At 38.6% G+C, this 13,618-nt stretch overlaps 4 protein-coding genes and 2 pseudogenes across 4 annotated transcripts; all 6 read left to right on the top strand.

The window, feature by feature from the left end:
- Positions 1-873: 873 nt before the first annotated feature.
- On the top strand, positions 874-1,606 carry LOC139884087 (probable NAD(P)H dehydrogenase (quinone) FQR1-like 3). Its single transcript, XM_071868163.1, has 2 exons — positions 874-899; positions 1,009-1,606. The coding sequence occupies exons 1-2, from the start codon at positions 874-876 to the stop codon at positions 1,604-1,606; spliced, it is 624 nt and encodes a 207-aa protein (XP_071724264.1).
- Positions 1,607-2,372: 766 nt separating this feature from the next.
- LOC139884097 (pleckstrin homology domain-containing protein 1-like) lies at positions 2,373-2,812 on the top strand. The gene is given in 2 exon segments (XM_071868171.1): positions 2,373-2,598; positions 2,601-2,812. Coding segments are annotated over 2 exon segments (438 nt in total).
- Positions 2,813-4,000: 1,188 nt separating this feature from the next.
- LOC139884073 (UDP-glycosyltransferase 71K2-like) lies at positions 4,001-5,316 on the top strand (annotated as a pseudogene).
- A 1,044-nt stretch (positions 5,317-6,360) lies between these two features.
- Positions 6,361-7,780, top strand: LOC139884086 (UDP-glycosyltransferase 71K1-like). Its single transcript, XM_071868162.1, is given in 6 exon segments — positions 6,361-7,008; positions 7,010-7,352; positions 7,355-7,449; positions 7,451-7,576; positions 7,578-7,671; positions 7,674-7,780. Coding segments are annotated over 6 exon segments (1,413 nt in total).
- A 689-nt stretch (positions 7,781-8,469) lies between these two features.
- Positions 8,470-9,606, top strand: LOC139884085 (NADPH-dependent aldehyde reductase 1, chloroplastic-like; annotated as a pseudogene).
- Positions 9,607-10,157: 551 nt separating this feature from the next.
- LOC139884072 (pentatricopeptide repeat-containing protein At2g29760, chloroplastic-like) lies at positions 10,158-12,368 on the top strand. The gene is given in 6 exon segments (XM_071868150.1): positions 10,158-10,305; positions 10,308-11,290; positions 11,292-11,544; positions 11,547-11,741; positions 11,744-11,908; positions 11,911-12,368. Coding segments are annotated over 6 exon segments (2,202 nt in total).
- The last annotated feature ends 1,250 nt before the right edge of the window (positions 12,369-13,618 follow it).

Below are 13,618 nucleotides of genomic sequence, written 5' to 3'. Positions count from 1 at the left end.
TCGAACTCCTCATCTAACGAAAGAACGGAGGGGTTGCCCAGCAATTATGTCAGGACAACAAGTTTTGCCAAACCTAAAGAACAAATTAGCATATGCCACGTTGTCATTAATTATCAGATGTACTACCTCTTTTCTAAAAAGGTCAAACACATGATGTCTCGGGCAAACCATCCATCCTCCCTCAAACAATAAGGTCCGCTCATATTCCAAATTTCCAATCTTTCTTCTTCAATCTCCGTCCAGGTTTGCTATAATCTTTTAGTTAAAATATATCTTACTTTTGTGTTCCATCCTGTTTAACTTACTTATGTCAATCCTTTCTAGTTTAGAATAATCTGCAAAGGCTGTTAATAAATAAAGCAACTGTTTTTATGTGACCAAACCATTGATGAATGTTCCAAACCCAACTCAGTATATATGACTTTGGCTTCTTAATGCAGAGAATTTAGGATTGGATTTGGGCTTCTGGGTATGCATAAAAAGCTTTCATTTCTTACATTCTTAAATGCGTATCCTGTTTAATCTCCTGAAATTTCACAAACTGTTGGGACTTTGTTTTGGGGTTTTATGCTCATTTAATCTATGTTTTGCCTCTGCTGTTAAAATTATTCTTGTTGATCAAACATACCAGATACAGTTAATAGTCCATAATAAGCTTTCAGGGTATTATGCTTATTTGAAGTAAGCTATTCATGGTTGGATTTAAGAAAGCCATAAAAATGTCGCCTTTGTTGGATATTGTACATCAATTGAATTATAGCTCTTAGTTTCGGACAGAGAATCAATTACAATGATTTCCATGTATTTGTCTTAGATTCAGGGGAGCAATTGTTGATATTCCAGGATAGCTAGCTACTTTACCATTCATTGATTATGGGTACCACGAAAATCTACATTGTGTAAGTCTTCTCTCTTGGAAGGAATACACGATTGATTTCATTTATTAAGTCATTTTTTCTATCGTTTACTATCTCTTCTTAAATTTAGGCTTGGTAATTTCTTTGACAGGTTTTACTCATTGTATGGACATGTTGAGATAATGGCAAGGGAAGTTCAACGAGGAGCTAATGATGTTGAAGATGTTGAAGCAACACTTTGGCAGGTGCCTGAGACTCTATCAGAATTGATATTGCAGAAGATGAAAGCCCCTCCAAAACCGAGCGACGTGCCAGTGATCGCACCGAATCAGCTCGCGGAGGCTGATGGTTTCCTCTTTGGGTTCCCATCCCGATTTGGCGTCATGGCGGCACAATGCAAGGCTTTTTTCGATGCCACCGACGAATTGTGGGCCACACAAGCCCTTGCTGGTAAACCTGCCGGAATCTTTTGGAGTACTGGTTTCCATGGTGGAGGCCAGGAGTTAACGGCACTAACAGCCGTAACACAGTTAGCTCATCATGGTATGATTTTCGTTCCTCTCGGGTATACTTTTGGAAGTGGAATGTTCGAGATGAATCAAGTCAAGGGTGGATCGTCTTACGGGGCCGGAACTTATGCCGCCGACGGATCACGACAACCCACAGAGCTAGAGTTAAAACAGGCTTTCCACCAGGGTAAATATCTAGCAGAAATTGCAAAGAAGCTTAAGAAAAATAGTCCCAAGTAATACTCTATCAGCTTCATTCATGCTGTAAAACACTTGGAAGTGTCGCATCATTACCTTTTCCTTTTACTTGCTTAAGGAAATGTTTAGAGCATGTTTACCATAACACATGAGAATTGGGATTCTGAATCATACCACATTCTCAGGCAGGTTCATTTATACATGACACATTAACACTAAACAAGAATCTATTGGGGGAAACTGTGGATTAGGCTGCACAGGACATTGTTCTGTTAAATGTTCCATTTGTTAAGCATATTATTATTTCTAATATATTCCCTGATCTGGCTTTTTATAATAAGTATTGGGAATGACGAACCTTGTAGAATATGATTCTCTCTTTTGTATTCTGAGCCTGCAGGCTCATTTAAGGTGTGTTTGTCTAGTTTTTTTTTTTTTTTGTCATTTTTGGTAAAATATATACATTTAGAGGATGTTTGGAGCAAGACGAAACGCGCTACAAATACACTACGAAGACACCTTAAAATTGGAACCTTTTCCCCCATCATATAGCTGGAAAATGAGCAAGTAGTTTCAACTTGAAAGATCCTGTCATTATAAAAAAAAAAGAAAAAAAAAGTTATATCGGCATAACCATACAATTTAATCCTTAATGTTTAATTTTTAAACCTATATAGTCCTTATATTCATGTTTGGTAACGTAGGCAGCAGTTATTTTTGTCCCAATAAAAACCCGCGCTTGACAACTAACACCAACAAGGACTTTCTTCTTCAGTAGTCTACCACTTGAGATCTCAATCATCGATCGATGGAGAGTCTATGGCGATCCGTGTCTATGCAAGATCCGAACCCGGAAGACTACCAAGACGTCGAATTCTGGTCCAATCCCGAACGATCCGGCTGGCTTACCAAACAAGGCGACTACATTAAGACCTGGCGCCGCCGTTGGTTTGTTTTGAAGCAAGGGAAGCTACTCTGGTTTAAGGATCCATCCGCCGCCGTCAGCCGCAGCGCCGTTCCACGTGGCGTTGTATCCGTGGCTCCTGCCTCACCGTCAAGGGGGCGGAAGACGTCGTCAACAAACCTTTCGCTTTTGAGCTATCACACTCCACCTCTACCATGTACTTCTTGGCTGATTCCGATAAGGAGAAGGAGGATTGGATTAATTCAATCGGGAGGTCGATTGTTCAGCACTCCAGGTCTGTCACTGATTCGGAAGTTGTCGATTACGATAGTAATAGACGCTGAATTTCATTTTGTTTTCCGCCAAATTTTGGGTTTTTTACGTTTCTGTACAAATTCGATTTCTGCAAATTTCCTTTTGTGTGATTCGAAATTATCGTGCTGTACTTTTGATCGCTTATAGATTTTCTTATCAGAGTTGATTATGCATCATCTTCCTGCTACTGAAACTGTCAACTGTGCTATAGTTAATTTTTCGATACATCCATTTTTGTTGAATTAGGCTTCCTCATTCATATTACTAGTTTGTCTATGGAAGGAATCTATCCCTGAGCTCTTTCTTTCTTGTTCCTAATTTGCTAACTGAATAATTAATCAATATGATAGAATGTTGAGCTGATTTTCATCCAGCACTGGCACAGAGCCACCTGGTATCGGAATAGATTTCGATCATGGCGTATTTCGGCAGAACTTGAGCAGAAATCCCCATGTTCATATTTCTTCTCCAGTTGGCTGTGGAAAGAGTTGAGAGTGAAGGGGAATTGTAGATAGGTGTGGATTTCATTGCTGATTAATGATTAGAATATTGCTAAGAGACGATTTACCACGCATCGTTTTAAATTTAGTAACGAATGGGCAAGTCGATTGCCCTTTCTCTTTATATGAGAACATTAGTATCGTTTCCTTTCATCACACGCTTGGTGGAGTTTCAAACTTCTAGTATATAAATAGAATGAAATTATAAGACAAAAGCACAGACTCTTCAGAATTTCTCTCATTCCTCTCTTGTTTGATGATTTTTCTTAAGTATCGGTGGTAGTGTTCACTATTGTATTGGTGACAGGCTTGTTTACACCAAAGTGCTCTTTGTCACTAGCAAAAGACCAAATCTTTAGGACGAAGGAGTAATTTTGTTCCCAAGATGTATTGGGAGAAGGTGCTGATTAAGCTTGAAACTACTGTTCCGGGTTAGATAAAGAATACGGGTCTTTCACCTTTTTCTACAAGCTTAGAATCTGTTTATTGCTGGCGTGCGATGGACATTGTCGGTTTGTATGATAAAAAGCAGACCACATGCTACTTTTATTCTTATTTTCAATAGCCGGCCGAATAATTATTGAAAGCATATAACGTCAGGTCACTCAGGTTTATCAGTATGTTTTGGACACTAGTCCAAAAATTAAAACAGGGTATGGAGTAGTTTTATAATGATGCGATAGACAAACAAGCAACAAGAACAAAACGCCAGAAAATATGAGAAAAGCAGACCTGACATTCGTGCCATCGCCAGGACTAGGCCACCTGGTTCAATCCTTTGAATTCGCCAAACGTTTGATCAATCACAACGATCAAATATCGATCACCTTCGTCCTGACCAAGCACCCTTTCACCCCATACTCTGATGCATACACGAAAACCCTTGCTTCTCTCTCAAGAATCCAGCTCATTGACCTTCCTCAACCCGATCCGCCACCGCCAACTCTCCGATGGAAATGGTCCGAGAAGTATGTCTCTTCTGTCGCCGAAAGTTACCTACCTTAGGTCAGGAATTTCCTTGCAGAGAGGATGAAATCGTCGAACCCAGATCGAGTCGCAGGGTTAATTCTTGATCTATTTGCCTTTTCCATGATTGACGTTGCTAATGAATTTGGCCTTCCATCGTATATGTACACGACTAGTAATGCAGGGTTCTTAGATCTCATGCCGGGTTTTGCCAACCCTGTTCCGCAAGTGTTATCCCAGTTGCTGTGTTTGACTCAGAAGTTGGATATCCTAGTTATGTCGAGCATGCCCAAAGGTTTAGGGATCTTAAAGGGATTCTAGTCAACACTCTTCCTGAGTTAGAGCCTTATACACTCAACTCCTTCTTACGTCCTGAACTCCCTAAGGTTTACACTGTTGGCCTGAATGTGGATATAAGCGGTCAGCCTAATCCTCAATTGGATAAGTCTCAGTTTGACAAGATCATGAAATGGCTAGATCATCAGCCTGATTCATCTGTCGTGCTTTTATGTTTTGGAAGCTCTGGAAAAGGAAGCTTTGACTCCGCCCAAGTCAAGGAAATAGCTCTCGGGCTAGAACTCACCGGCTGTAGGTTTCTATGGTCCATCCGGAATCCTGATGCGATCCTCCCAGAAGGGTTTATGGAAAGGATCGGGGATAGAGAATTGATCTGCGGATGGGCCCCGCAGATCGAAGTCTTGTGTCACAACGCGACCGGAGCATTCGTGTTGCATTGTGGATGGAGTTCAATATCCGATAGCTTGTGGGCTGGTGTTCCAATTGTGACGTGGCCTGTTTATGCTGAGCAGCAACTCAATGCTTTTGGTTTGGTCAGAGAGTTTGGATTAGCAGTGGAGTTGAGATTGGATTACAATTATTTGAGAGTTGGTGATCTTGTGATGGCTGATGAGATAGCCAGAGCCGTTAGTAGTGCGATGGACGGAGATAATCCGGTGAGGAAAAGAGCTAAGAATATGTCTGAGATTGCTAGAAGAGCTTGGATGGATGGTGGATCTTCTTCTAATTCAGTCAAACGATTTTTTGATGATTTGTCGGGGAGTAATTAAGCTAACTGAGTTTAGTTTATTGTATGATTAGTGTCAGTTTTAGCTTTCATGTCTTCCATTTTCTGTGACACTATATCAAATGTGACATGGCGATATGTAATTGGTCGAGAAGGCTCTTGTAGTCGTTCAGCTCCAGTAAATTATTTCTCACGTTTGCGTCATTGATGATGAAAATTGAAATGAACAATCTCTCCGCTTCCTGGGTCAATAAGTCTGTAGAAAATGAATGAATAAGAGTTGTTTAATACACCTTAGTATGGATAAATAAATTTTAGAATTCAAATTTAAGTAATAAATCAATCAATTTTTTTAATGTTTTCTTTTATTATTATTTTTTTTATGAATTTTTATAGTTAAACCAGATCGGACAAATACTAAAAAGAATACGGTAATCGATAATTCTCATTCATCTTAATATTAATTATTGAATGTACGAGTCAATTGTTGTTTCTAACAAAATGAATATTTTGAGTTTCATTGATAAGAATTAGTTATATAATATGAAATTATAATCCCACAGAATAGCATCCAAGTATCACAAATATTTGAAAGAAATCGAATTAATACAATTATAAAGAAGTCGTTGAACCGAAAAGTCGTGAAATCTATTAAACAATAAAGCGTGAATGGAGCTTAAAGATTTTCTAATATCGCAAAATTCCACCCAAATCGAAATATGGTCAGTGCAATTTTCCACAATCTAATTAATGTTTAAAAAAGATATTAGAAAACATTAATGGTTAGAATAGGCTTTACTTTACCTGGTCAATATGTAATGTTTTTTCCTTTTCTTTTGACGTTATCAATCAGGGTAACTATATGTACATTTATTTCGTGTACATTTCGTCCATTTTAGACGATTTTATCCATCATTAGCATCCCTCGTTATCAATATGTAATGCTAATGAATGGTAGCTTTCCTTCTAGATAGTTTTCATAATTCCACAAAAGTGTTCTTCTGCTTCTTTAAAAAGGTGGTTTCTTTTTCTTGGTAACTGAGCTTGAAAGCTGAACCATATATACGTTATCGGCAAGCGTAACCACATGGAGAAACCGGAGCTGATCTTCGTCCCTGTACCTGGATTAGGCCATCTAGTACAAACCCTAGAATTCGCCAAACGTTTAATCGATCACAACGATCGAATTTCAATTTCAATCATCCTCACCAAACACCCATTCGCTCCATTCACTGATTCATACACTAAATCACTAACATCTCTCTCTCGAATCCAATTCATCGACCTCCCTCAACCAGATCCACCGCCGCCGCCAACCCTCAGGAAGAAATGCACGGAGAAGTATATATCCACCGTCGTCGAGAATTACATTCCCCATGTCAGGAAATTCATCGCGGAGAGGTTGAATTCGTCGAACCCGGTTCGAATTGCAGGATTAGTTCTTGATTTTTTCTGCGTGTCGATGATTGACGTCGCTAATGAATTTGGTCTTCCATCGTATATGTACTTGACTAGTAATGCAGGATTCTTGGATATGATGTTCTATCTACCGACTTGGCACGAAAAAGTCGGGAGAGCGATTAAAGAATCTGATCCTGAATTGTCGATTCCAGGTTATGTCAATCCTGTTCCACCAACTTGTTTGCCCGTTACCTTGTTTGATTCAGAATTAGGGTATGCTACTTATATGGAGCTTGCCCAAAGATTTAGGGATTTTAATGGGATTCTAGTGAATTTCTATTGTTGAGTTAGAGAGTTATACTATCAAGTCCTTTTCGCGTCCTGGAATCCCAAAGGTCTACCCAGTTGGACCGATTGTTGATCTTAAAGGTCAGCCGAATCCGGAATTGGATAAAGCTCAAGTTCACAAAATGATGAAATGGCTAGATGATCAGCCAGATTCATCCGTTGTGTTCTTATGTTTTGGAAGTACTGAGAAAGGAAGCTTTAACGAAACACAAGTGAAGGAAATAGCTCTCGGGCTAGAACTAACTGGGTGTAGGTTTTTATGGTCCATTCGGTTGCCGTCTTCAGGACCGACGCATTCGACGAATCCTGAGTCGATTCTTCCTGAAGGGTTTCTGAAAGGATCGGGGATAGAGGAATGATCTGCGGATGGGCGCCGCAAGTGGAAGTTTTAGCTCACGAGTCGACTGGAGGTTTCGTGTCACACTGTGGGATGGAGCTCCATATCGGAGAGCCTGTGGTTTGGTGTTCCGATCGTGACGTGGCCTATTTACGCCGAGCAGCAACTCAATGCATTTAGGATGGTAAGGGAGTTGGAATTAGCTGTAGAGTTGAGAACTGGATTACAATTTTTTGAGAGTAGGTGATATTGTGATGGCTGATGAAATTTCCAAAGCTGTCAAATCTTTGATGGACGGAGGTAATCCGGTGAGGAAAAGGTTAAGGAAATGTCGGAGATCGCCAGAAAGGCTTGGATGGAAGGTGGATCGTCTTCTAATTCTGTCAAGCAATGGTTTGATGATCTGTTAGGCAGTATATAGCTAATTGTATAATTTGTGTAACATGTTAGTATGCAATTTTCATTTAAATTGAAGATTGTGCTTTGTGTCAATCCTGATAATAAAAAATGAAGTTCATGGGTTTACGGACAATGTGTGCATGAATATGAAGCATCAACTGGCCATTTGCTGATTTGCTCTTATTTTTATCCCCCGAAGTTTCTCCGTAATCTATGATTTACCCCCTGATTTATTAAAAACTTACAAAGAACCCCTTCACTTAATGAAAGACGAAAAAAAACCGATTATCAAGACAAGGTAGGATATTGTTGCACTTTTTCATCTCATTAATGAGCTATACCGACCAATAATTAAGTTGAGTGATCATCATGATATATATGTCTTGCTTATTCACATGCATGCACTTGGTTCCTGTTTTGGTTTTGATAACCTTAATAAACCCGACGACAATAGTTTGTTCCACAAGCAAGTTCGTAATTAAGTCTTTTGAGCATGTTCTCACATTAAGCCAAGTGTATCCAGTCTCCAGTCGCCACATGCCGAAACCTAACTAGCAATAGCTCACTATAAACCTCCCTCGAAGCTCAAATATCAGCATTCATTCATCCCCAAAAGTTCACGCAAGTTTCTTGGTGCACAAGCAAAACCTATTTTCCCAAAGAGAAGTCCGTTTTTCCATTTTCTACTCAGAAAATCATTGCCAGAGACTAATGACTTCGTCAAGCGACCAACAGTTTCCTCGAAAATTTCCTCCACAACATCAGGATTCTCAGCCTGGAAAAGAATACATCATTGATCCTCTCCCTCAGGGATTGGACGATCAGTGTGTTGGTGCTTTGCAAAAGAGGGCGCCACGGTGGCATTCACATTTGTTACGCCTCAAGAGGATAAAGATGCTAAAGACATACTTCAAATCCTGCATGAGGCGAAAACTGATTATGCAAAGGATCCCATTGCTATTCCGGCCGATTTAGGCTATGATGAGATTTGCAGAGAGGTTGTTGATCAAGTTATTAAAGCCTACGGACGAATCGATATCCTCGTTAATAATGCAGCTGAGCAGTACAAGGCTGACTCGGTAGAAGAGATTGATGAACTGAGGCTTGAACGTGTTTTCAGAACTAATATATTTTCCTATTTCTTCGTGACCAGGTAAAATAGACTTGTATGTAGTTTGTTGAAAAGAAAAATTTGGTCCTTGTATTTTTAAATGTTCTAAATTGGTCTAATTATGCAGACATGCTCTGAAACACATGAAAGAAGGGAGTGCTATAATCAATACTACTTCAGTAAATGCATACATGGGAAATGCAGACTACCTTGACTACACTGCTACGAAAGGAGCCATAGTTTCATTCACACGAGGACTTGCTCTTCAGCTTGCGGATAAGGGCATAAGAGTCAATGGCGTTGCGCCGGGACCCATATGGACCCCATTGATCCCAGCTTCGTTTGATGCCGATGAGATTGTCAATTATGGTGTGGAGCAAACACCGTTGAAAAGAGCTGGACAGCCAATTGAGGTTGCTCCTTGTTATGTCTTCCTTGCTTGTAACTATGACTCCTCCTATATCACCGGCCAAGTCCTCCACCCTAACGGTGAGTTCGATGGACAAATTTCAAGCATTTAAAAGTTGTAGGACCAATTTGGGTTTTTGAAACAACGTTGGGGATAATTTATGCATCCCTTTTTGGTTTTGCTGCAAATGCAACTTCTCTTATTGCTACTTCGTTCCCTTCTTTTTGCAGGTGGCATAATAATAAATGGCCGAGGAGTTGATCTCAAAATAGCTACATGGTGTTACTCTACTCACAATGAAGAGATTTACTGCTACTCCCGTTCCTAATTAGTTACTCCTTCCGTCTCAAAATAAATGCAAATTTTTACATACAAATTATATTGAAAAATTTATATTTATTTTGGGACGGAGATAGTATTATTTTTTCGATGTTAATTGTATAACGACATATATGTTTTTTTTTTTTTTTTTAAGTTACTACTACTGTATGTTTCAGACTAATGTTGTGTTTTATTAAATGCTTAAATACTATTGTACATTCAATAAAGTGTTCAGAGCTGAGTAAATGTTTGTGTTAATTACGACTTCGATGATAAAAATTACATTATGTTTTATGTGTTTGATGGATAACCCATATCTAATGCCTTTCCCATCATAAAATGTAAAAATATGTTACTAAATACATTTCTCTTTAATGTATTTTTAGTATCTGAAAAAATTATTAATTTAATAAAATTATTAATTTATCGAATATTATATTCACAGGATACTTAAATATATAAAGCTCAAAGCTTACTGAGACCATATTGATTCTGATTCGTAATAATAGCCAACACTTCATTCAGTTTGGGGAAGGAGAACGATTATTGACAAATAAAATGGAAACGATAAGCATACCGTTACTCTCCCTGCCACGTCATCCAACCAATTTAACTGTCAACAACAACGACCGCCGTTTTGCAAATCATCCACTACAGACAGTCATTGAGAAATGCGCCAACACGACCCAACTTAAACAAGTTCATGCTCAATGCTTCGAACTGGTCTCTTCTTCGATACCTACTCTGCTAGCAAACTCTTCACGGCATTTGCTTTATCTTCTTTCTCAAGTCTCGATTACGCTCGTAAGGTTTTCGATCAAATTCCTCAACCAAATCTCTATCTTTGGAACACCCTTATTCGTGCTTGCGCCTCGAGCCCTGATCCGAGTGAGAGCATTCTTGTCTTTCTGAGAATGCTTCACGACTCGCCCGATCTCCCCAATAAGTTTACTTTTCCTTTTGTTATTAAGGCGGCTGCAGAGGTTCCTGACTTACTCGTGGGACAAGCTGTTCATGGAATGGTAATTAAGGCTTCGCTTGGATCAGATTTGTTCATTTCGAATTCATTGATAAATTTGTATGCGTCTTGTGGGGATTTGGAGATGGCCTATCAGGTCTTCGTGAGGATTCATTGCAAAGATGTTGTATCTTGGAATTCTATGATTAAGGGTTTTGTTAAAAAGGGTTGTCCTGAACAGGCGTTGGAGTACTTTAAGGCGATGGAGGCGGAAAATGTGAGGCCAAATGTTGTGACTATGGTCAGTATTTTGTCAGCTTGTGCGAAGAAGATGGATTTGGATTTTGGGAGGTGGGTTTGTGATTATGTAGAAAGGAACGGGATAATTGCAGATTTGACATTAAATAATGCAATGCTTGATATGTACGTAAAATGTGGAAGTCCTGATGAAGCAAAAAGACTATTTGATAGGATGGAGAAGAAAGATATCATTTCATGGACAACTCTTCTTGATGGGTATGCTAAACTGGGGAAATATGATGAAGCCAGGAAAGTTTTTGATGCCATACCGATTCGAGATATTGCTGCATGGAACACACTCATATCTGCTTACGAACAGAATGGCAAACCAAAGGAGGCTGTAGCCATTTTTCGCAAATTACAGCTCCAAGTGGATTTGAAACCAGACCAGGTCACTCTTGTCAGTACCCTGTCAGCTTGTTCTCAGTTGGGAGGCTTTGGAATTGGGTACATGGATCCACGTTTACATCAAGAAACATGGGATAAAGATCAATTGTCATCTTGCAACTTCACTAATCGACATGTATTCTAAGTGTGGAGATCTGAAGAAGGCACTCGATGTATTCTATCATGTCGAGAGGAGAGATGTGTTTGTTTGGAGTTCCATGATTGGTGGTTTGGCAATGCATGGGCGTGGAAGAGATGCAATTGATTTATTCGCTCAAATGCAGGAAGCCAACGTCAAACCAATGCTGTCACTTTTACAAATGTATTATGTGCTTGTAGCCACACAGGACTAGTTGACGAAGGTAGAAAGTTTTTTGACCAGATGGAGAGTGTTTATGGGATTCAACGTGGAGCTCAACATTATACATGCATGGTTGATATTCTCGGCCGTGCTGGTCATTTGGAAGAAGCTAAGGAACTAATTACGAAAATGCCGATTTCCCTGTTCCTTCCGTCTGGGGGGCTTTGCTTGGAGCCTGCAAAATTCATGGAAATGTGGAGCTTGCTGAAAAGGCTTGCAGCCATTTACTCGAACTGGATCCCAGGAATCACGGATCCTATGTTCTTTTGTCGAATATTTACGCCAAAACAGAGCGATGGGACAGTGTTCTAGATTGAGGAAACGTATGAGAGAGTCTGGACTTGAAAAAGAACCTGGTTGTAGCTCAATTGAGGTCAATGGAAATGTTCATGAATTTCGTGTAGGAGAAGATTGTCACCCTCTCTCAAAAGATATCTACGCAAAGTTGGATGAGATAGTTGCAAGGATAAAGCTGGCTGGTTACGTGCCAAACAAGGCACACCTTCTACAAGTTGTCGAAGAGGAAGAAATGAAGGAAAAGGCACTAAATCTCCATAGTGAGAAGTTGGCTATTGCCTTTGCGATAATCAGTACAGAGCCATCGGAAACAATCCGAATTGTCAAGAATCTTCGTGTCTGTGGAGACTGTCACTCATTTGCTAAGCTTGTTTCTAAGGTTTATGGCAGAGAGATATTTTTGAGAGATAGGTATCGCTTCCATCATTTCGATGGAGGTAATTGCTCCTGTATGGATTTCTGGTGATTTTATCAATTTTGATTTTCTTCAAGTGATCAGATCTGAAAGCCAAAAATATACTTATATAACTTTATTACTTTTATTTTTTCTCATTTCATTTTTGACTCCCCTTATATTTGAGGGTCCGCCTAGGTTCCCATTGATGAGTTTGTTAAGATAGCTAGTAGCCCAGTAAACTGTTTTTTTGGTCCGATCAATGTTCGCTCTCTAAGAGTCGAATCCCAAATTCCCGAAAGAGACCTTGGATGACAGAATTAAACAATTACTTAGTTTATAGTGATTTGTGAAAGATAATTAGACATCACCTACCAGAATTGATATTAGAATTTGTGATAAAGAAATGCATCTAGAAAGAACAGGTACAATAGTATAACTTTTCAATGAGATTAAGATACTGATTTTTCTATAATCCTCATTTACAAAACATGTTTTATTTAATTTCTTGTTTCATTTTTTAGTACATTCGAGGAAGAAAATGACAGAATAAACGTTGCTTTGCATGAAACGTGCCTGTGATTTAATATTCATAAACAAATAAAATAGGCAGCAAACTTATTCCACGTGTCAATTTTGAATTGGCGTGAATAGCTGACTGGCTGGCTAAAGTTATTTTGTTTAGCTTGTTCGTCGTGCATGCAAGTCTTTCTTAAGACAACTTTAAAAAATTCCTTTATTTATGAAGGGAAAAAAATTCGACTTTTAATATCGTCTGAAGCAAATCGCGAAAACAGAATATCCTCGAAACATACTAAGAAGGAATTTAATTACTTTTTCCGATCTAATTTTAAAAATTATATATAAATTAATAAAATATATTTTTTAATTAATTTTTAATATAATTATAATTGTATGAATTAAAAAATTATCATAAAATATACGGATGAAAATGGTAAGAAAGAGTACATGAGGATTTGAGGGTGAAGATGATGAAGGGGTGGAGAATATAATGAAAAATATAATTAATATTTTTTGAATTTATTAAAATTTATATTTAATTTAAGAAAAAAAATTTATATTTAATTTTTAAAAGTCCATTTTCAAAAAAGGAAAGTCAAATTAAACCTTCCAGTAGACCCCAGCTTAGCTGGACCACCACCACCCCCAACCTCTGTAATCATGTCATGCTCAATTCGCTTTCAATTCTTCAACTTTTCCTTCATTTTCCTCTTCTTCTTCTCAACAGCATATCAGACTTTTTGGATTTTCTCATTCAGATCTTTGTAAGCTTTCGAATCTTGCTCTTTTAACATATATAT

This window comes from Rutidosis leptorrhynchoides, unplaced genomic scaffold (genome assembly GCF_046630445.1).
Source record: "Rutidosis leptorrhynchoides isolate AG116_Rl617_1_P2 unplaced genomic scaffold, CSIRO_AGI_Rlap_v1 contig50, whole genome shotgun sequence".
NCBI lineage: Eukaryota > Viridiplantae > Streptophyta > Magnoliopsida > Asterales > Asteraceae > Rutidosis > Rutidosis leptorrhynchoides.
This window is presented reverse-complemented; position numbering and strand designations above follow the sequence as displayed.

Bases quoted from the DNA above. Each gene is read 5' to 3' on its own strand.
- LOC139884087 (XM_071868163.1), top strand. From the start codon at position 874: ATGGGTACCACGAAAATCTACATTGT. The intron at 900-1,008 runs GTAAGTCTTCTC...TTTCTTTGACAG, and splicing joins ACCACGAAAATCTACATTGT to GTTTTACTCATTGTATGGAC.